General features: G+C 33.9%; 2 protein-coding genes and 1 non-coding gene across 4 annotated transcripts in view; 2 read left to right on the top strand and 1 right to left on the bottom strand.

Moving 5' to 3' along the window:
- Positions 1-1135: 1135 nt before the first annotated feature.
- LOC131953273 (WD repeat-containing protein 90) lies at positions 1136-20512 on the bottom strand. The gene is made up of 43 exons (XM_059316387.1): positions 20410-20512; positions 19750-19841; positions 19318-19630; positions 19032-19202; positions 18548-18671; positions 18372-18448; positions 18162-18274; positions 17947-18066; positions 16788-16841; positions 16510-16578; positions 16183-16293; positions 15347-15492; positions 15057-15114; positions 14795-14913; positions 14118-14276; positions 13867-14000; positions 13556-13669; positions 13260-13330; positions 12934-13098; positions 12628-12767; positions 12387-12501; positions 12112-12258; positions 11837-11998; positions 11028-11156; positions 10785-10912; positions 10324-10352; positions 9933-10088; positions 9374-9672; positions 8890-8992; positions 8507-8581; positions 8351-8397; positions 7798-7954; positions 6729-6970; positions 6122-6257; positions 5548-5744; positions 5311-5400; positions 5091-5210; positions 4304-4478; positions 3824-3954; positions 3329-3502; positions 2759-2881; positions 2322-2406; positions 1136-1511 (listed from the first exon to the last, which is right to left on the bottom strand). Exons 1-43 carry the CDS (start codon positions 20417-20419, stop codon positions 1357-1359), a joined length of 5535 nt encoding a protein of 1844 aa, XP_059172370.1. The 5' UTR covers positions 20420-20512; the 3' UTR covers positions 1136-1356.
- LOC131953282 (U8 small nucleolar RNA) lies at positions 7422-7556 on the top strand. The gene has a single exon (XR_009388614.1). It is a non-coding gene; the product is annotated as a U8 small nucleolar RNA (small nucleolar RNA).
- A 40-nt stretch (positions 20513-20552) lies between the features above and the next one.
- The window catches only part of LOC131953269 (uncharacterized), a 35850-nt gene continuing 35292 nt past the window's right edge, over positions 20553-21110 (top strand). For both annotated transcript variants that reach the window (XR_009388612.1, XM_059316382.1), the window contains exon 1: positions 20553-20707. The gene's annotated coding sequence lies outside the window, so the exon portion shown is untranslated. The remainder of the gene's footprint in view (positions 20708-21110) is intronic.

Genomic DNA, 21110 nt, shown 5'->3' with positions numbered 1-21110 from the left:
ATTCCTGGTATACATTTAGTTAGTTGAGATTTCAGCTTTTTTATTGGTTCTTGTTTTCACACTTCTCCCAGAACCCCCCCCCCCCCCCCCCCACACACACACACACAACAACTCATGGTGGCAGAAAATTGTTTGTTTATAGTATGAACAGAATATGCAGCTTGTGGTTCATTGACAAGTGTAGACACATGGATGGATTATCCCTCAATTAAACCTCATCTTTTTCATAAAGAATAGTCAGAAGTTGCAGGCAGTTATAGTCACGTACACTTGGTTATTTATAGAATTATTTCTTGGTTAAATGAAAATGTCACCTCGTTATTATTTGGTCGTTTTTTTTGTTACTCCTTAAATCACAATTTTTTTAAATTTCTTAAAATACTAATACTTAAATACTAATACTAATACTTAAAATACTAGCTTAATCAACTATTCTCTTTATGCAGATAAATTTAGTGATAATTTACAATGAATTTAACTTTAATTTGTGTGCTCAAAAAAAAAAAAAAAGAAAAAAAAAATCACTTTTAAAGATACAGACACAAGTTAATTCTGTTCATTCTTACATAAAATGAATTATTTTGTGAATGAAAATTTTATCACCTTATTTCTTGAATTCAATAAAATTATGTCAAATTTTGTTTTATACTGCAGTCAAACTGAGTGTTCAATTGGTGTCATGTTCTAAAATAGTCATATATCAGCATATTTACTAGTACAAATTTATTAAAAAAATACACCACGTACTTAATAAATAATGTTTATTTACAAAGCATTAGTTGCTAACAGTCATGTTTAATAAAAATATTATAATTTATAATATAGAGATGTACATGTATAAGATCAAACAGAACCTTCCAGTGAATCAGATCAGGAAGTAAAGTGGACGGGTAGATTTTTAAAATATAAACATACAGCAACAATAGCATAGAACAGATCTATCAACTAATTCTGACATGCAAACAAAAGCCATGTGACATTGGAAATTTAACATAAATAAACTAAATGCAAAGTTACAGTGAAAATGATAAATTATTTTGAAATGAATAAACTACAGATGAATAAACTAAACATTGAGGAAAATCTCAATGGTATAATACAAAAAGTTATTTACAGAAAGGTTCTAAAACAAAATAATGACCACAAATATTTGTTCAAATTGGCAGTAAAGTTCAGGGGAGAGAATATTTTAGAGGATTCATGAATAATAAAAAGAAAATTAAAAAAATTAAAGAAAATAAATTACATTTCAACATTCTGTATACATTTTGACACAGCGATGCACTTTTAAAAGTAATGAACAAACTTATTCAGACATATCTAGGGTAGACAATCCTGCTGGAAATAAATACAAGATCACAGAGTAACCTCCCATATGAACATTTCATTGTGTGCAACAGTCAGGAGCATTGAACCACTGAGGGAGAACTTGGTCAAGCTGACAGCATCACTGTGGCCTGTGAAATCTTGGAAACTTCCCTCATTGTAGTCCATCAGTTTCAACAAGCGCTCTGAATGATTTCAAAAAGAATTTCATAATTGAGCATTTTTAACATTTAAAAACAATTGATTAATATAAGTCAAGTTTTAATTTAATTTCTAAGAAATTTCATCGTGATCAATATTGGAGAATATGGTATACGAGCCGACCCGCTGCGTATCATACACCGCTATTTAGTTGTTTTATTTTCTACTTTTCAGTAATTCATAATTTGTGAATTCGACAGTACCAATGCTGCCACTGAAAATATTTGCTTTAAAACACTACCCCCCCCCCTTTCCACTTAACCCCGACCCTACACCCCCCCCCCCCCCGTGAAAGCAGCCTCCTCTTAGTTACCTCCTGTAAGTTTAACATCGTTTCAAACTAAATTATCTGCACCTAATAGCCGTCACTAAACTCGGCTATACGATTTGTAAACAGTTAGCGTGACCACAACTCACCAGACCAGTTGGGGGTGGGGTGGGGGTGGTAGTGATAGTGATAGAGAGAAAGAGAGGGGACTGTAAGGAGGCGCTTGCAGCTTGTTTTCTAACGGCTCCCAGAAAAGAATTATATATATAGATTTTATTTTAAAAAAAAATGAGATTTCTTTAAACATAAAAAAAAATACTCTAAAGGTCAAGACACCTACATCTTCAAAAAGCACTGATACACCTTAAGAAGATTTATATCAATTAACTTTCAGAATAACTGGTTTCATAGAGAAGAGCCAAAGTTGCGATAAATTAAAAACAATTCATTAAATTAATTTTAATTTAGGGTAAGTTATGAGTGAATAAGGAAAGTAAACATCTCAGAGAGAAGAGGCCAACATTACCTGAGACTCCAACAGCTATGAGAGCTGAGTCAGGTGAGACATCCAAACATTGACCCCAGTGGGTTAAGTTGACTGACCTCACGACCTGGAACCAAACCATCAGGTTAGCTGTCAATTCTGCTTTAATCAACATTTAACTATAAACTTTTATATCCCATTTATCAGAGTTATAATCCCATTTATAAACTTTAGAATCCATTTTCATTAAATGTTACATCTCATTTATCATCCTTTTGTATCCCATTTATCAAATGTTTAATCCCATTTATCACATGTTAAATCCCATTTATCAAACGTTTAATCCCATTTATTAAATGTTAAATCCCATTTATCAAATGTTAAATCTCATTTATTTATCAGCAGGTACATCCTAATTTACCGTCAGCAGTTTTGCAAATTTTTAATTACAGACTTTGTGATTGCAGTTCAATGTGTACCTTTCTTTGTGTCAAGCTGTAAAAATGTACACATTTCTCCATCCCATATCCAGTGTACACAATGGTGTCCGCATCATCCGGTGAAAACTTGGCCAAAGTGGGAGGCAGTTGAATGTAGTGGTCCTGGGGAAAACAAATGTTTTTTTGCCAGATAGGTCTTGTAAGAAAATTTATTAAATCTGATGAATGTAGATATATTTCATGAGGACATTGAAACATCTGACACTGAATTATGTTGGGGCTTTGAAGAAATTCCAAATTCCTAGCTGACTGTCTTTCTAGTCCTATAATACAAGTGTTTACAGCAACCAATTATCATACATTACCTACATCTCTGTAAGCTATAGCAGAAGCGTAGGCAGTGGGGGAGCAGAGGGGGTGCCTGCTCCCCCAGGGAACATTTTCAATAAAGTGGTTAAAAATCAAATAATATAGACCAAATCATTGCCCTACATTGTGATCACCACTCCCCGTAAACATAATAAAACAAAACATAATAAAACAAACTACTTAAGTTTTTAAAAATTCTATAAAAAGAAATGAATTATATTTTCCTTAAAAAGAACATACATTGTCATGCCTTTTAATTCGAGTACCATCTGGCATATGAGCGGGTGCTGGGAAAGTTAACCAATCAACAAGCTCACAAAAATCTTTGGACCAGTCAGCTGACCACACACTGGCCCTCCTGTCTCTGCTGCTGGCTAGCCATAGGGTAGGGGCTGTAACTCCAACATCTATATCCTGGTTTAAAAAATTAAGTCAGAAAAATCTTTTTACAGAACAGATTTCAGCCATTGTCTGAAAAAAATGTATGTAAAAATTATTTATGATAAAATTATTTAACATTACACTATAGAGCTTGTATAAAAATAATATAACAACAAGATCAAACATAATGTTCTAGCATATTAGGTCATGACATACTAAAATCGATGGGAAAAACACCACAGAATTTTCAGTTTATAAAAACTTAATATAACAGACCTTTTATACAAGAGTGAACTATTTCTGCCATGTAAATAATAATAATAAAGGTAGTGGGTGGAGTTTTAAAAAAAGTACCTTGGTTAAAGTCACATCAATGTTTGAAATGGCCACCCCCCTGTGGTCAGTAATAACTCGGACAGTCATGCCAGTGGTGGGGCTACTCACAGCTATGAGACCATCACTTCCTCCAGACAACAGCATCACACCTTTAGATACAGACAACAACATCACACCATTAAATACAGACAACAACATCACACCTTCCGACTTTAAAATCACACCTCTGGAGACAATTATAAAACATCAGCATGATCATCAAGTTCTTCATCAATGGCCAATTTCAGGCAGCGCTAACATCTGACTATAGTAACTTAAAGCTACCTGTAGTCTGTGACTTAGACATATACAGGGATGGTATAGTTAGTACCAATACCAGTTGCCTTTACCATCCCTAATGTATCCTCCTGACTTAAATCTGGGACCTGAATTCTAAACTTTCAGGTTAGCAGTCATGAACTCTACTCCCCAGCCACGACATCCCACTGAGTAACTTACCATCAGCAGAGAAAGCTATGGCTGTAACTGTGACGGCGTGTGGGCGCATCTTGAGTAACATCTCCACCTTGTTGACATCAAACACGCGTACGGTCCCATCACTGTAGCCCGAGGCCACTAGAGGGAGGGAGGCCTCGGCCCCCTCCACAGGCCCTGCAGCCAGGCATGTACAGGACTGGAGAAAAAAAATTTTTAAATGCTAAATTTTATTTCTGAACACATATGATTCATAAAAAATAGTCACCTTTTAACTACTGTTCACTTTAGTCTTATGTATCAAAAAATTAATGTGAAACTAGTATACACATAACAAAGTCAACTAAAGCTCCCATTTCAGAATTAATGATCCATTAGACTGATGAAGTTTCTTAACCTTGGCATTTGAAGGGATGGTGTGGTCAGCACTATGTCCATTCACGTTTACTTTCCCCTACATGAGTCCGGTACCCATCAGAGCTGGGTGGACTCAGAGGCGTACTGAGATCTCAAGGGACAGAGATCCTAATTTAAGACTTTTGGGGCTAGTAGCCACACACTCTTTCATACAATCACGCAGTCCCTTAGTGCACATAGTTCAGTCAATTTTCTATATCATGTTTATCAAAATGATTTAGCACACACATTATAAATGATCTGACTTATTTTATACAAGTTGGCTAGTCATTCATTACCCTAAAAATTAAAACTAGTTACCCAAGAGATTAAAAGTTGTTCCTCTAAAGATTGCCAACACTCATAAGTCACCATACCAAACCAAAACATGAAGTTAAAGAACATGTTGTCTTACCTGGTCTATAACCTGGAACTGTAGAGCCTGCTCCTTGTTTTTAAGTGACCACACTCTCACACTGCCATCATCTCCCCCTGTGACCATCATATTATTTGGAGCAAAAGCTGCCCCATTTATCTGTTAGAAAAAAATGACAATTTCAAAAGAAAATACAGAAATCCTAAATACATTTTTTTAAATATTAAAAATTTTAGAACTAAGGAAAGATCACTCTTACCTTGTTCTTGTGACCAGAGACTAAGCGTATGGAGGTTCTCTCTGACCAGTTGATATACCATAGTGTCCCTGAAGATGTTCCCACAATGCCCTGTGCAGCAACAAATAAGAAATTAAATTACTGATAACCTGGAGGAAAAATTCATTTATTATATGGCATGTAATTAAATTTAAAGAAAACTATCAATTTGATAACTTATTAAAACATCCTAGTGAAACGTAACAAAAACTGCCGTACCATGTCCAGTAGATCATCAAACTCAGCACAGGTGATGGGGCCATCCAGGGCCATCTCGTCCTCCATGGTCAGGCCAGTGGAGGCCTTCTGTGAGATCTTGGCCACCTTCATGTCCCCCACACTGTCCACTGCCCACAGCCTCAGTGTGTTGCTGACACTTGCTGTCATAAGTCTGCTGTGTCGGGACACAAGCTTAGCTGACATAATTAGAAGACATCAGTTGTCATTTTTTTAAAAATCTACTTAGTTCTGTATTTAAAAGATCACATTTTTCATTTTAAGTCTGATAATTAACATAGAACATACTAGTTTTTGTCATTTTTTATTGCTACACCTTTAAAAAAAAACATTTCCAAAAAAAAAAGTAAAACTAAATTTTAAACACAAAAACCCAAAATCTTTCCATTTGTTGTAGTTTTTGATTACTTATTTCATGTATAAATAGAGCTATACTGAAGACAAGTTTTATCTTTACATTCCGTGAGTTATTTCTGGTAGAAATAAGAGCTGTACTATTGTGCCAACGAATACAACTATTGTAAAAGAAAAAAATATGTTGAGACAGTGAACTCACTGATTTCTCCAGTGTCAGCCTCCCAGTGCATGAAACAAGTGTTGTGACGCGTGTCCCATGCTGAGACCTGCCCTGTGTTGGTGCCAATGTAGACCGTGCTGTCACTAGCATAGGCTAATGATGTGAACACTACAGGCTGGAGGTGGCAACATATTTCATTAGTGCTGCAACTCAATTTGTACTTTTTAATTAAAACAGGTCAATTACTGGTTTTATTAGTTCATTTTACTATTGTTAACTTTTTAAAAAAAAATTTAGAAGCTTTAGAAATATAGAATAGAAATGTTTAATATAGTGCAGGCATTGGTAATAATTTAACATGCAACATTAGTTAAAATATAAGGTAAGTAAAACAATTAAGAGAAGCCTTAGCATCCATTTTGGAAAATTAACTATTAACACAGAATAATATTTGTGGAAATAAGATCATATTAACTTTTAATTGAGATTAATTTTCATTACGACCTACCTTGCTCCGAAGTTAAATTTTATTTCTATTAAAATTGCTATTGAGTTAAATTTTAATTCTGTTCTGGCCTAACTTGTCATACTTAAATTTTACATTTAACCTACATGGTTGTAGATTAAAATATGAATCCTGGCCTACCTTGCCATCCTTAGAATCCAATTCCCTGGGCACCTCAGCTTCATGAACATTGAGACAGACATCAGAAACAGTCTCATCCAGCAGCCAAAACAGCAGTGTGCCATCCTCCCCCACAGAAACAAACTCGTTGACAGTGAAGGGGTCCCACCTGACAGCATGTATGGGAGAGGCTGCTACATTCTGTGCCAGCAGGTTGTAGGTGTCACTGCTCCAAACACATACTGTGGAGTCTCTATAATCTCCTGAAGAAAAAAACAAAACAATTACAGTTTACATTCTTTCAGTTCACAATACATAAAAATAAGATTTTATGTAAAAATATAAACAAATAAAAAATCTGCCAAGTTTTCGATTCATCAGGGGAAACAACACGATAAATAATAAACAAAACACTTTTTTCCTAAATAAGAGAGATAATGCATGATGGAAAATTTCAAAGGGAGGTAATAATCAAAAGGTAATATTTTTAAAGTATTACAAACTTTTTTTTCTGAAATAAAACATTTCTGTGAGGAAACTCGAGTAATTTTTGTGCTAAATTACTTTGATAATAAGCACAAGCTAAAACAATAGACGGCAATATAAAGAGACCAGTAGGAAATAAATTACAATGTGATAATCACAAAGTAATGAAAACCATAATTTTGTTACATTTCCTTAAAATACTTGAATAGAAGTAAGCCAATGTTCGGTGTCTCAGTAAGGGATAATTCTGATCTGTAAGTTCTACGGAACTTCAGAAAAGAATCGTGATGACTGCGCTGTATGACTCATGTGAGTTAAAACCGCGGGGACCAGGGAGTAACGACCCTTGGTCCTGAGTCTGACCTTCTGAGACCAACAGTTCAAATAAATGAAGATCAAGTAAGAAAAGTTAAGTATGAACTCCCATGATGGGGCAGAATCATATTTTGGAAATTGTATAAGCACTAGTGTGTGATTGCATGCAGTTATATCCTTTGTTCTCCACTTACGTCTTCTATACTTTCTTTCTTCTTTCCTTCCCCCCCACCTGACCTTATTTTTTTCCATTTTTTTTTTTTTGCTAAGATGCAGAACAGCGGTTTACCTATGGATATAAGGAACCGATCATCTCTAGAGTATGCCATGCACTGAACACCAAACTTATGATGAGAGAGGGTCCTCCTACACACACGCGTCTGGGTGTCCCAGATAATAATTTGACAGGGTGAGCCCTGGAAAGCTGGACTAGCTGAAGCCAGAAACTGGAGACAAACAGAAAAACATGTTACACAAAATATCATAAAGGTGAGGACCCTCACCCACAAATTGAGTGGGGGTGGGGTGGGGGAGTGAAAACTACAACATAAAGACAGTCATTGAGCAATGATTATTTTAATCTAAACTCAATCCATGTTTTGATTTTGAGGAATTTCAGATCTGATACTGTCAAAGAGCAGTTAAAATTAACAGATAATTGCTAAAACACTAAAACCAATTTCCTTGATATCCTCCTATATTATGGTCTAGCAAAAAAAAAAGTTTGTTGTGCAAAGCAACTCATTTTTCTATGGAAGATCACAAATGTGTTATAGTTAATCATCAACCTCATCAAAAGAATGTCTACTTTACCAAACAGGATAGATAAAAAACATAATTACCATGCTGTCGTTTTGAAGAGCTAAGCATGATATCTCTTCTGTATGGCCTTTACAAAAAACAATTAAGAATTTTAGTTAATAAAGAGTGCAAAACCAAACAGAAGCAGACAACTCTAATTAGCACTGTTAATGTAAACAACATGAGAAGATACACACCAAGTAAAAACTTTTGGTCCCCAGTCTTTAGATCCTCCTCTACAATTACACAGCCTGATGAGTAGGCAAAGTAGCCTACAATACAGAGAAATAGTATTTCAGTTAGATCAGATTGAATTTTTTAACTTATACAAGAACATTCTGAATTATAGATGAGTAGGCAAAGTAGCCTACAATACAGAGAAATAGTATTTCAGTTAGATCAGATTGAATTTTTTAACTTATACAAGAACATTCTGAATTATAGATGAGTAGATAAAGTAGCCTACAATACAGAGAAATAATATTTCAGTTATGTTTTTAACTTATACAGGAACATTCTGAATAACAGATTTCTTGAAAAAAAAAACTAACATGGAGTGGATGATGTAAAAATGTCTGACCTGTATCAGGATGCCAGACCATGTTGTCCCTGCCATTACAGTTGAAGCCAATCACAGACTTGAGTCTAAGCCCAGCCTGGTTGGGTGGTGCTGTATACCTTCTCTGTTTAATAAACCAAGTGAAACCTAACATTAGTTATTTTAAAAAAAACTGGAGTATCATTTATTTAATGAAACAAAAAAGAAAATTTCCAAATGGGCAGAACAGAAAGAATTTAATAACTTCTGTGACTAAGGCAATAGCAAGATGCTATGCCCAGAGAAAAAGCTTGCTTTTTCTTTGCATACCTCAATACCTCACCAGAGCAGAACATATAATTTAAATATTTTAATTAAAAGATCCCCAAAATTAAGTTCAAAGAAAAGGAGATGTTGAATTTCTATGCTCCACAAGAGGTTCACAGGAATGATGATGATGATGAATGTAGAAATGGCACACAAGTTCCATGGGACAAAATAATTGATGGTCTACAAGACAACTGACCTGTGCTAGCCCACAACTTTTCTCTCTTTGTTTATGGTGCACAAAAACAGAGGGCAGTGAAGGCGAATCAGTGACAGTCTTGTTGAGATGAACTTCCTTCAGTCTGTCCCGTTGGACATGGTTGTTGTTGACCGTCTGAGACCAGGCGTGGACATCTTCTCTGTCTGACTTGTCCTGGTTTGTTCTGAGAGACTGCCGGAGTTGGTCAATACCGATGGGAAATGGACGGTCTCTGCTGGCTGGTGGGAAGGCAACCACATTCCGATATTGATCAGGATCTTGTTTTTGATCATCCTCATCTAAGAATTACAAATCTTTACAGTAAGGATATAGTTGTCATGTAGATTTACATAACTGATAAATTAATTAAACACATAAATCTCAATGGCTTAATATATATACAGATAACCCAAAGTAGAATCTTTTAAGACTAAGTTCAATAATTAAGTAATTTTTTTTATTTATGCAGAAATTATTTCAACTTAAAGGCATTGTAAGGGGGAGGCAGAATGCAAAGAACGAGATCTAGAGTACTAGAGTTGCTAATGTTATGACTTACCACTCCCATCATGTATAGAACTAAGGCAGTCAATATCATCAGAGTGTGGAGACACATATTTGGTTGTCTTTGGTCTGGGAAAACTTGGCCGCTGTTGGACAGGCTCGGGTGGCTCGTCCACAATACTCATTGTCTCTGCATTAGAGGCCACTTCATCTGTCAGGTTGTAGTGTACAGTATTTAATGATACATTATTTGAAACACTAATACAAGCACATCAAATAACAGTATTAAGTAGCTGTTAAAAAGTAAAAAATTCACCTTTTAAATTAAGTACAGAAATTTTTTATTTTTTCATGTTTAAAGAAAATGAAATAAAATATAATTAAAATTTTTTCACAAGTGTTAAATATTTAACAATTTTAAACTGTTAAAAAATTACATCTCTTACCGATATCTTCCAGTACCATTCGTCCAACACTGTAAAAAAAAATTTTTTTTTACTTAAAAATAAACATATTTTAAGCAATATATTTTTAGCAATTCCTAATAAAGTTTTAATGTAAGAACAGATGAAGAGTAGGTGAAGCAGGATTCATCTATTACTGCGGCCACCACTTAAGGTTAACCTTACTATAAAATCCAGCCTTGTATTACAGAATCAATTTAAAGACCTATTTATCACTTAGGTTTGGTCAAAAGACACACCTCCCCTCAGGTTTGGTATTAAGCCTGAAAATTCTAGTCATAATAGAGCTAAATAATATGACACATAGACAAACTGTCACAAGATGTACATGGGTAGTGTAGGTTATCCCTCCACTAGAAAATCCCACACATAAAATATAATGGCCAATATAACTAGAACTAAAATGTACCAAAACTATCTATACAAGCTGTATCAAGACATACAGGGGTGGTGTGGGTGACCTCTCCACCAGAAAGTCCCAGATGTAAACAGCTTCACCTGAACTAATCAGGTTCAGCCTGTCAGGTGTAAAATGGATCCTGCTGACATTTTCACTGTGGCCTATAAACACCTGCAAGGAAAAAAACACATTCATGAAATCAAATGAGCAGTCACCAACAATCAACAAGCTAAAAGCTAGAATTTCCTTTATTTCACTATTAGGGTATGTAGCTGTGGTAGCTAACCTGAAAATTTATGTCCAGATTCATCTCGTAGCTCCAGATTTTGATAGTTTTGTCACCTCCTGTAGCCATGTAGTTGCCGCAGTCGGAAACTGTGATGGCGCTACAACCAGAACGGTGCACATGATCAATCTGAAACATTTACAGTTATTAGAACAATACTTTGTTTATTAGAACAATACTTTGTAAACAATACAGTTATTAGAACAATACTTAGTAAACAATAGTTATTAGAACAATACTTTGTTTATTAGAACAATACTTTGTAAACAATGCAGTTATTAAAACAAAACTTTGTTAACTAGAACAATACTCTGTAAACAATACAGTTATTAGAACAATACTTTGTAAATATTACAGTTATTAGAACAATTCTTTGTAAATATTACAGTTATTAGAACAATACTTTGGAAACTATACATCTGAAACATTTACTATTTTAAAAACACAATAAGATAAGTTCAAGACAATATTCTCCAAACTCTAGTTGTGTCAACTAGATTAGGAAAATACAAGAAAGAGATTATTTTAATACTGTAAAAATAACTAAACTCCAGATCTGATACATAAATCAATGTGCTATAGACAAAAGGAGAGATTGAAAAAATAAATCAATGTGCTATAGACAAAAGGAAAGATTTAAAAAATAAATCAATGTGTTATAGACAAAAGGAAAGATTGAAAAATAAATCAATGTGCTATAGACAAAAGGAAAGATTGAAAAAATAAATCAATGTGCTATAGACAAAAGGAAAGACTGAAAAAATAAATCGATGTGCTACAGATGTGCTAAAGATTGAAACCACCCTCACCTCTTGCAGCAGACGACCTGTCCTGACCTCATACTTTTTGAGCTTGTTGTTTATTGTGGTGACCAGAAGATGACCTTTGGTTGTGGGTGAGAATGTGACTCTCTCAGCAGAATCCACACAGGTGGACCCCAAGCCCATATTAGACACATCTATTCTTAATAACTGAAATTACATTTTTAAAAAAAAAATATAATTTACACTAAAACAAAATTTTCTTCTACTTAACTAATTAGAAATATTATTCAATGAAACAGTTGAGTGCAACTTGAGTCTACCTCATCCAAACACTTAGCGTCTGCTACAGTCACTGTGAGATCTGTTGGACCAACAAAGGCCACCCGCCTGCCACATGGACTCACAGCAAGAGCCTGTGGTCCGTACTTTTCACCCCGAGCTACCAGCCCAGCCACCACTCTTATCACCTGACACAAAAGTTTTAATGAATTGTAATTAATCTTAATAATCAATCACACGTAAAGAGAGTGAATACTTAATTTATAAGTTACTGGTAAAATTTCATTTAAGAAAGTGTAGTGATCCTTTCACCTACCTTGTATTCAGGTGTTGAGGCATCAAAAACTGAAGCCACCCCCAGGGAGCAGCAGCCAAACAGACGCTGACCATCCAGTGAATAGGCTAAACCTGTGACCTGACCTCGCAGTTGTCTATAAATAAATATTACAAGGGTTAAAACTATTGCTTTACGGTCACAGATTTGGAAATTTGTTAAGTTGGTAGGTAACTTGTATTCTACAAATGTCAACCAGTATAGTACAACCTCCTGGACCGACCTGTGTTCTGCGAGTAAAGATGTAGTCTCGACATTAAATATTCTTATTGTGCCACTGTGGAACCCACAGGCGAAAATCTGTTTGGTTGGATGGTAGTTGATGCAACAGGGGCACTCATCAGGGGCACTGAAGTCATACAACTGCAAGTAGGGGCAGATTTTACATGATTAACAACACAATTAGTTTATTATAAAAAATTCATATAAATGGATAAAAAGAATAAATAAGAATTTAAAGAAATATTATAACCTGTTCTAAATAAAAAGACGTTAAATTAAAATTTGTTAAAATGTATAAAATCAACACCTGTTGTAGGGTCTCAATGTCCCATACACGAATAGTAAAATCTTCTGAGACTGTAGTCAAATGTTTGCGCATCGGATCAACAGCAAAACAGAGGATACGACCTGTGTGTGAGCGCATGATAGTTGTATATTGTCTAGTGGACACATCTAATACACCCAAGTTGCCCTGAAATATTTGTGTATGAAAATTAATAACCTTCGTAAAATTGGTATGGTGGGTTTAATCACAACATAACAAAAACAGACAACACATCTAAGTAAAATATAAACATGATACAACAAATTATTTATTTTTAACTGTTTAAAAATTTCTAAAACAAAATTTACCGAAGAGGTTCCAGCAATAATCTTTAGACCATCAGCAGAGAGACGAGTAGTGGTCACAGGGCCTTCATGCTCTTTTGGTTAATATTGAAAGATATTTTATTTTAAAATTTATTTTTGTTAAACATTTAATATAGATAACAAAAAGAAAATACTCATGTAGTAAGCTAATCAAAATAAAGTACATTAACAGACCAAATGGTCAATAAGGAAGGGAGAATTCAGTTCAGCAGCCATTACTTTCCCATCAAAATATATAATTTTAAAAGAATTTTTAAAATTGTAAATAAATGTATCACCTGCTTCAAGGTAGACATGGGCAAAATCTAATGGCCAAAGTCTAAGAAATCCATCATCAGAGCCAGTTACACAGAAAGTTTCATTGAGATGCATGGAGTTAATTGACATGGGACCTATTAGTGATGGAAGATTATTGAATTAACACTATTAAAAGTTTGAAGAAAAATTGTTAGAAATTAAATCCACACATGCAATGGGATATTAAACATTTTTTGAGTTATAATCAATTTTTTCTATTTGGCTGCACAATCCAACAAGGTCAAAAAAATAAATAAATATTTAAAAAAAAAAAAATGTTCTTGGATAATACCCGACTCATTAGAGTTCTGTAACTTGTTAGCTTTCCCAGACTTGTTCTGCAGGGGCAACAACCGTCTGACATGATGTATCAACAATTTGTGGTAGTCCATCTCAAATATGTGCCCTGACTTTGTACATGTGTAGCTGTTGAAGGAGTAAACAAATCCTATTAACATTCACATGTGTGAAAAACTAATCAGCAGCTTTGTATAGTAGAAAAAAAACTTAAAGATATAGCCAATTAAATGTTGTATCACTGACACTAGATGATTCTCTGGCTGGCAGTCTGTGTGAGAAAACTCAAAGCAGATGTCTGTGAACTCCATAGAGTGGTATTCTCCTAGGTTCATGGGGGCTGATCTCAGGGCACCTTCCTTGATCCTCCACACTCGAACATTGTCCCTACCACACGACACCATTCTGAAACAGACAGGTCATTTTGTCATCAGGTCAAGCAAACAAGTCATTTTGTAACTAAACTTTCTAAAACAGACAGGTCATTTTGTCATCAGGTCAAGCAAACAAGCCATTTTGTTACTGAGCATTGTCTCTACCACAGGACACCATTGCTAATATGAACAGGTAGTTTTGTTACAAGTGACCAAACAAGTCATTTTGATACATCACAGGTAAAACACACCTTGGTAGCTGTAAAGACATAATGATGTATGGGTACAATGATATATATTACACTGTGCTTACAATGTTTATGATACAGTGTACAAGTTATGTATGATGTATATGACACTAATGATGTTGTGTACAATTCCGTGTATTATTTTGATAAATGGTCTTTCTGCAAGTGTTAACCTGGGAGTTAAAAAGACATATAAACATAAAATGAAAGTTCATTCAATTGCCACAAACTGCGTAGGTTGTGTTTGCTTGAAAATGAACTGTGTAAGCACTGTGTAAGAGATATCTAAGATGGTGCTAACCTCATGTCATCAAATGGAGCTATAACAATACGAGTTATGTCAACATCAGTGTGGGCCTTGGCCAGGACAGAAATTTCTCGACTTTTTGAAACCTTTGAAGTGTTCCACACTACCACAAGCTGGAGCAAAGGGAGACAAGTAAGTATTATAGTATCATCATGGGAGGCAACTAATTTTAAAATACAAAACAAATATAAAATATATATATATATTAATATTTTATATAATTACAAAAAAATAGCTGACTACAAGACATCCTTACATTTTTCCCCAGTCCATCTTTTCCAAGGCCACACAGAATAGTTCCTTTGGTAGAAAAACTAAATTGACAAAAAAAAGTAATGTTAGAATTGCTATGAGCGATTTACATTGAAGTTCAGTGGTTAACATTTTTTTTACTCCTGTGATCTATGCATGTACTGATTTAGACAATGACAGTCTTAAACTATCATAAGTTTACCTCCATGAAGGACAATGCCCACCATCAATAATTTTCTATCTATATTTTTAAAGCTTCTTTAGATTCATAACGAACACGTAAAAAAAAATTACCTAAGAGAGCTCAGTGAATGATCATGAACTTTCCCAATACTAAGGCACTCTCCTGAGGCATACTTCCACACCCTAACAGCACTCATCTGACCAGTCTGACCACTAGCTAAAAGGCTTGAGTTGGCGGTGAAGGCAATACAAGACACCTAAAACATAGCATGGTGATTAACATAACAATTCTGTAAGAATAAAATGATGGGCAATGTGGTGAGGATGTTATGCAACTCCTACAACTGTCTCTAAAAAAATCATGTTTGTTTTGTTACTGGCAGCACCACAAGGTTTTACTAAGTTATGTTGTTATGTGGAAATTACTACCTATGACACTTATCGTAATACTTTTGTTAGCTCAAGTTTGAATTTTCTAGTTTAATTAAAAATTAAAATGATTTTTTTTTTGGGTAGAGAACAGCAAAAACATTATAAAAAAAACACACACTTTTAATTTCTAGCAAGCTCATTCTAAACCATATAAATGTTTACCCTTCTCCTAAGCCTGAAAGGGTTGAAGCGTTAAGAATTTTTACCAGACAGGCAAAGTAAAAGTATTTTCTATTGCTGTAAAAAAGTAAAGGGCAAGTGAAGTAGAGTTCACCTGTTTGGTGACCTCGGCATATGAAGAAAAATGTGGTCAGCACTATGCCCAGCTGCTTTTGATTTCCTTGGGTGGACACAAAGCTGTTCTACAGTCTAGTGCTCTACAGCTAGAGCCACCACCATCTATTCTTATGCTGTCTCCATGACAATAGACCAAAAATAATTCACCTACCTGGCTGACTATGTCAGAAAGAGTAACTAACATTGAAATTATTGCTTGACAGTTTTAAATGAATTACCTTGTCTGTGTGTCCGATGAAAAATCTTTGTTGACCCGTATCAATTTTCATAGAAACTATAACAGCATGGCATGGGTAAACAATACTTTTACCATCACTTGACCAAAGAGTCTGCAAAATAAAATCACCAATGTCAGTGACAAAATGTTAAGTGTTAAATAACCAGGTGTATACATCTTTAATAAATAGTCAGTGGAATAATATTTATCAAGTTCAAATTAATGTAATTATACTGTCTGCTGGAAAATATTTATTAAGTGCAAAAAAACTACGTGTATACATTATTATATTCAGTGGAGAAATATTTATTGAGTACAAAATACTCACATCGCGAAAGGTAGCACCACCGAATCCAATGATTCTCTTTAACTTCATTATGGGATCTGGCTCCAGGGCCTTTGTAAATAACATTAATTACACCAATGATTTAATAACATATATGTATACAAGTTAGACTTTCATCTACGCTAATATACAGATTAACAAGTACATTTAAGTGTGAGTACTAAGAAACATTTTTAAGCTGGGCTGGAAAAAATGTAAGAAAGATTGGTTTAGCTCAGTTAGCAGATTTCAATCAATTACTTGAAAACTAAAGAAAATACCTTATATGATGGCAGTGGTTCAGAAGGTGGAAATATTTGTTTCATGTTCTTTCCCTGCTTTTTTTAAAGATAGAGTTTTTAATATAAATAAACCGGGAGTGATCTCCCCTAAACTTCCTCGAATATTTTTATATAAAATAACAGGGGATGGGAACTCGGGCTATAGACATGATTTTTAATCCATATTTAATACTTAAAGTTTTAAAAATAGAATAAAATCTCTTAGACAAATTAATTGCACACCAAGTGAACGCGAAATAAAAAAGCGCATAATAGTGCGCAATATTATTAGTACTTTTAAAATTTACATTAGTTTTTTGAGAAATCGGAAGTAGCGTAAATTACTACTTCCGGTCAACGGAAATTACTCAAAATTTAACAGAAGGTAGAGAATTAGATCTTTTACTTACATGTGAAATTTCATTTATCTATCTGAAATAGTACTCAAGTTATAGGCTTTTGAAAAATTCAAAGTAGAAAAAGTACCACTTCCGGTTATCGGAAATCGCTCAAAAGTTGATACGGATCTACGATTTTGATATAATACTTATACATGAAATTTCATCAACCTAGCTGTAACTGTACTCAAGTTATCGTGTTTACACACGGACATACACACAGACATACGGACAAGATTGCAAAATTATGTTTTTCCGTATCAGTGAGGTGTAAAACGTCGAGATTTGTAAAAATCTCGATTTTTTTTTTTTGCACGATTACACTACTTTCTCTATACTACGTATATACGAGAAAGTAAAAAAAAAGTTGGGCTATTTCATATATAACAGAAACTTTCTACATCATGGGTTCATATATAAATGAAATAATTTCAAGTAAGTAATAATGTTAGGCAAATAACACTTTAAAGAAGTGAAGATTTCAGTATGATGGCTTGACTCCAAATAAACAATATAGTCATTTGCATACTAATAGATATATGTATTACTAGAGAAAGAACTAAGAACAAGATTTTTTAATACCACCCAACCACAAAATTGGTGGAATTTCACCATCAGCTTCATTTAAATACTTTGAAAGGCCTATGGTTTAAATTAGAGGTAAATGAGTTTAATATTAAAAAATAAATACTTTTCAGTAGTAAAAATAATATATATTAATTATTATTTATTTAATGTAAAAAATATACATTTTTTTTTACCTCTTTCAATTCTTTATGTTTTCCTGGATGAGCAAACACATGTATCTCTTCACTGAAATTGTCATTCAAACCCAACACAAGCTCAGGTAACTCTTTTGTCACATTCCTGACTTTTGGTTTCTGTAATTACAAGAAAGGTGAACACATTAAAAAATGTAGAAGTTTGAAATTTGACAATTTTTTGGGCAAACCATAAGTTTGTAACTAAAACCAACCTCTTTTGGAGCTGTGAGTTTGTGGATCATAGACACTCTGTCAGACACACATTTACTAACATTGACTGCTTTAGACTGGACCCTCAAAGGGTTGTGGCCTGCATCACCTTCACCTGTAATGGTAACAAACAATGTAAAAATTAGAAAAAAAACATAACTTAAAATTAAAATAAATAAACAACACATAAAAATTAACACAATATTAAATACCTAATTTCCCAAATTTTGCTTTTGAGCCACTGTTTTGAATTATATCAAAAGGCTGTTTACTGCCTTCAGATGGAAACCTGCAGTATCAGGTAAGATAAAAGAATTAGCAATAAAACTAAAAACTATATTATCAAATGTGAAAAATAGCTGTTTCATAGTTGCTTCTAGAACATTACCTGATTAAGTCGTATAAATCATGCCAGCTCTCTCCTTTACCAATAGGAAAATTCATTTCTCTAGGCAAAGGGCAAATGTTGTGTGACAAAAGACCCTTGTCTTTAGCTTCAAGTAGTGTTAATTCTAGCACAATAGAAAAAAAATCTTTAAAAAAAAAAAAGAAAGTTAAAATCTAATTATTTAAAAAAAATGTGTAGATCACATTCAAAGTTAACTTTTGATAAATACTTATTATGTGATTGAAAAATAATCACTAGTATTTCTTCAACTTTTACATAATTAAAACAAAAAGTGTTTTTTGTGAAAATCATTATTTTTTTTAAAAAAAAGCTAAAAAATTGTCATGTCATTTAAAGGCTATAAGCATTCAGGGTGTATAGCTGACTGAATTGGTGTCCTGAAGACAGAAGTAACAATACAATGCCTAATAGGCATTCATACAATGGACATGTCATATACAAATAAGCAAGTAGCAAACCATACCAGGGTCATAGAGCTGGTCACTGGTGAAAACATTCTTAACAATCATGTTGGCACACAATTTAAAGGACTTCACATACAAAAACTTTCTGTTCAGATAGTTAGACAAGATGTGTTGTAGGTCCAGGCACAATATTGTCCATCTTGTTACCATAGGAGCTGGCCCACTGTGATCTGAAATAATAGATATAAAAACTATTTTGTGATTTTTTAGTATCTTTTTTAGTAACAATAACAGCTGTATGATAAAAATGGAAAAATAAAGTAAATATAATGTGTAAACTTTTACCTCGCTTTGCATCGACAGCATAAGATGGAAGTGAACTACCAAAAGGACAGGAAATGAATGGAAACTGAAGCCATGTTGAAGTAGACTTGAATGATTTGAATAAATTTGAAAATGATATGCGGATCACAAGATTGTCAGCCGTAGCTACATCAATATGAACAACAAAGTGCTTGGAAGGCATTGGTCTGAACAACAAGTAGAAATAGCGGCCTGTCAATCCTAGAGACTGTGTATTCGTCTTTGGGAGCTGAATGAAATTTCCTGCAGGAACACTACCTGTGATACGGTAGACTGTGCCTTTGACAATTTTGTCCTAAAAATATTGTAAGATTTATATGAAATCTTATGAAAAAGTTATAAACTCAAAGCAATAGAATAATTTAAGTATAAGACATTATGAAACACAATTATCTAAGAAAATCAAAATATAACCATTGATGAAGCAACATCTCCCTCTTTTGCAGCTTTCTTCCATGCCACCAAATTGAAATGTTTAAAAACATTCACATAGGGACTCTGCCAGACTGTAAAAAAAAAGATTCTGATGATAAAACTTTAAAAATAAAAGACATTGAGGAAGAAGCAATTTTGTTAGTAGACCGGTTAAAATGTTAAGCATCAGTATTCACATGCAGGATAGTAAAAGAGAAGTTAAAACTTCCAACACTTAAGTTGGTTGAGACTAGTTAGTATTTAAAGGAAAGTGAGATAGAGACTAGTAGTAACTAGAATCTAGATATCTACATTTTCTAGTAGATCTAGTCGGCTAGCAACTAGATTTCTACTAGATCTACATTACATTCTACATCTACAACTAGCACAACTAACAACAGTAGTCAGTAACAGACAGCAGCATTAGTAACTTTGGTATTCATAACAAAATGTTTATTGTTTAATATTGTTTATGTTTTTTATGTTCAACTTCAAATGAATGTATTCAGAATTTATTCAGGCTCAGGATTGTAAATAATGTTGAATGTTGCCTTCCTATTTTTTATATTTTATATGATTTATTCTTATCTTCCAATTTTAAAAAGAACAAAAATATGTAAAATCAGAAATTAATCGCAAAATGTTACACTTGTAACGTACTGTTGTCCATTTTAGAATTCACTCCTTCGTACACTAAGCAGAGTAAAAATTATGCATAGGTTTAGACATGTCAAAACTTCGCGTTTACCGCCATCTTGTTGCATCCAGGAAGTCGCCTTTGTCACATCCGGTTACCTGGCGGTGTCGGGTTAAAGAGCTCCCATACCTTTTGTGTTTGTTTGTCAAGAATGTAGTTGACACAAAATCTTGAAGAGCCACAACACAGTGACTGGGAATTTTAACATATCGACGCATCGCTAGGAATTCCTTCTTCAGCTGCTTTGCATTAAGTACATAAGTAAGTGCATCTTTTATATGCTTTTTTAAAATCAAGTTGAAACTCTTAATTTTAGTTTCAGTTTCAGCCGAATTTTTTTTTTAGCCTATTTAATTATTTTTTATTTTTTAAATTTTTGTTAGCAATAAATTAATGAATAATTCAATAATGCCTAATGTTTTATTGTTTTGTTAGCATGCGGCCTACTCTTAGACACTTGGATCTTCTAAGATCTAGATCTAGATCTAGGACCTAGAATCTAGATCTATTATCTATTCTAGATTCTAGATCTATAGAATCTAGAATTCTATAGTGTATAGGCCTAGACTCTAGACTGCCCTAGACTCTAGACTTTAGAAATCTAGAATCTTGAGTTAGAGCTTGAGCCTAGATTCTAAATTACAAAATTAGTTAGGCCTAGGCC

Source organism: Physella acuta, unplaced genomic scaffold, assembly GCF_028476545.2.
Source record: "Physella acuta isolate Inbredline_101_S28 unplaced genomic scaffold, ASM2847654v3 ptg000915l, whole genome shotgun sequence".
In the NCBI taxonomy this organism is placed as follows: Eukaryota; Metazoa; Mollusca; class Gastropoda; family Physidae; genus Physella; species Physella acuta.
The sequence above is the reverse complement of the archived record's forward strand: the minus strand, read 5'-3'. Positions and strand labels throughout refer to the sequence as shown.

Coding starts and splice junctions, on each gene's coding strand:
- LOC131953273 (XM_059316387.1), bottom strand. Junction 16,579..16,787: donor AACCACTGCCATCATATAAG/GTATTTTCTTTA, acceptor TTATTTACAAAG/GCCCTGGAGCCAGATCCCAT. Junction 12,259..12,386: donor CCTCAACACCTGAATACAAG/GTAGGTGAAAGG, acceptor CTTTTGTGTCAG/GTGATAAGAGTGGTGGCTGG.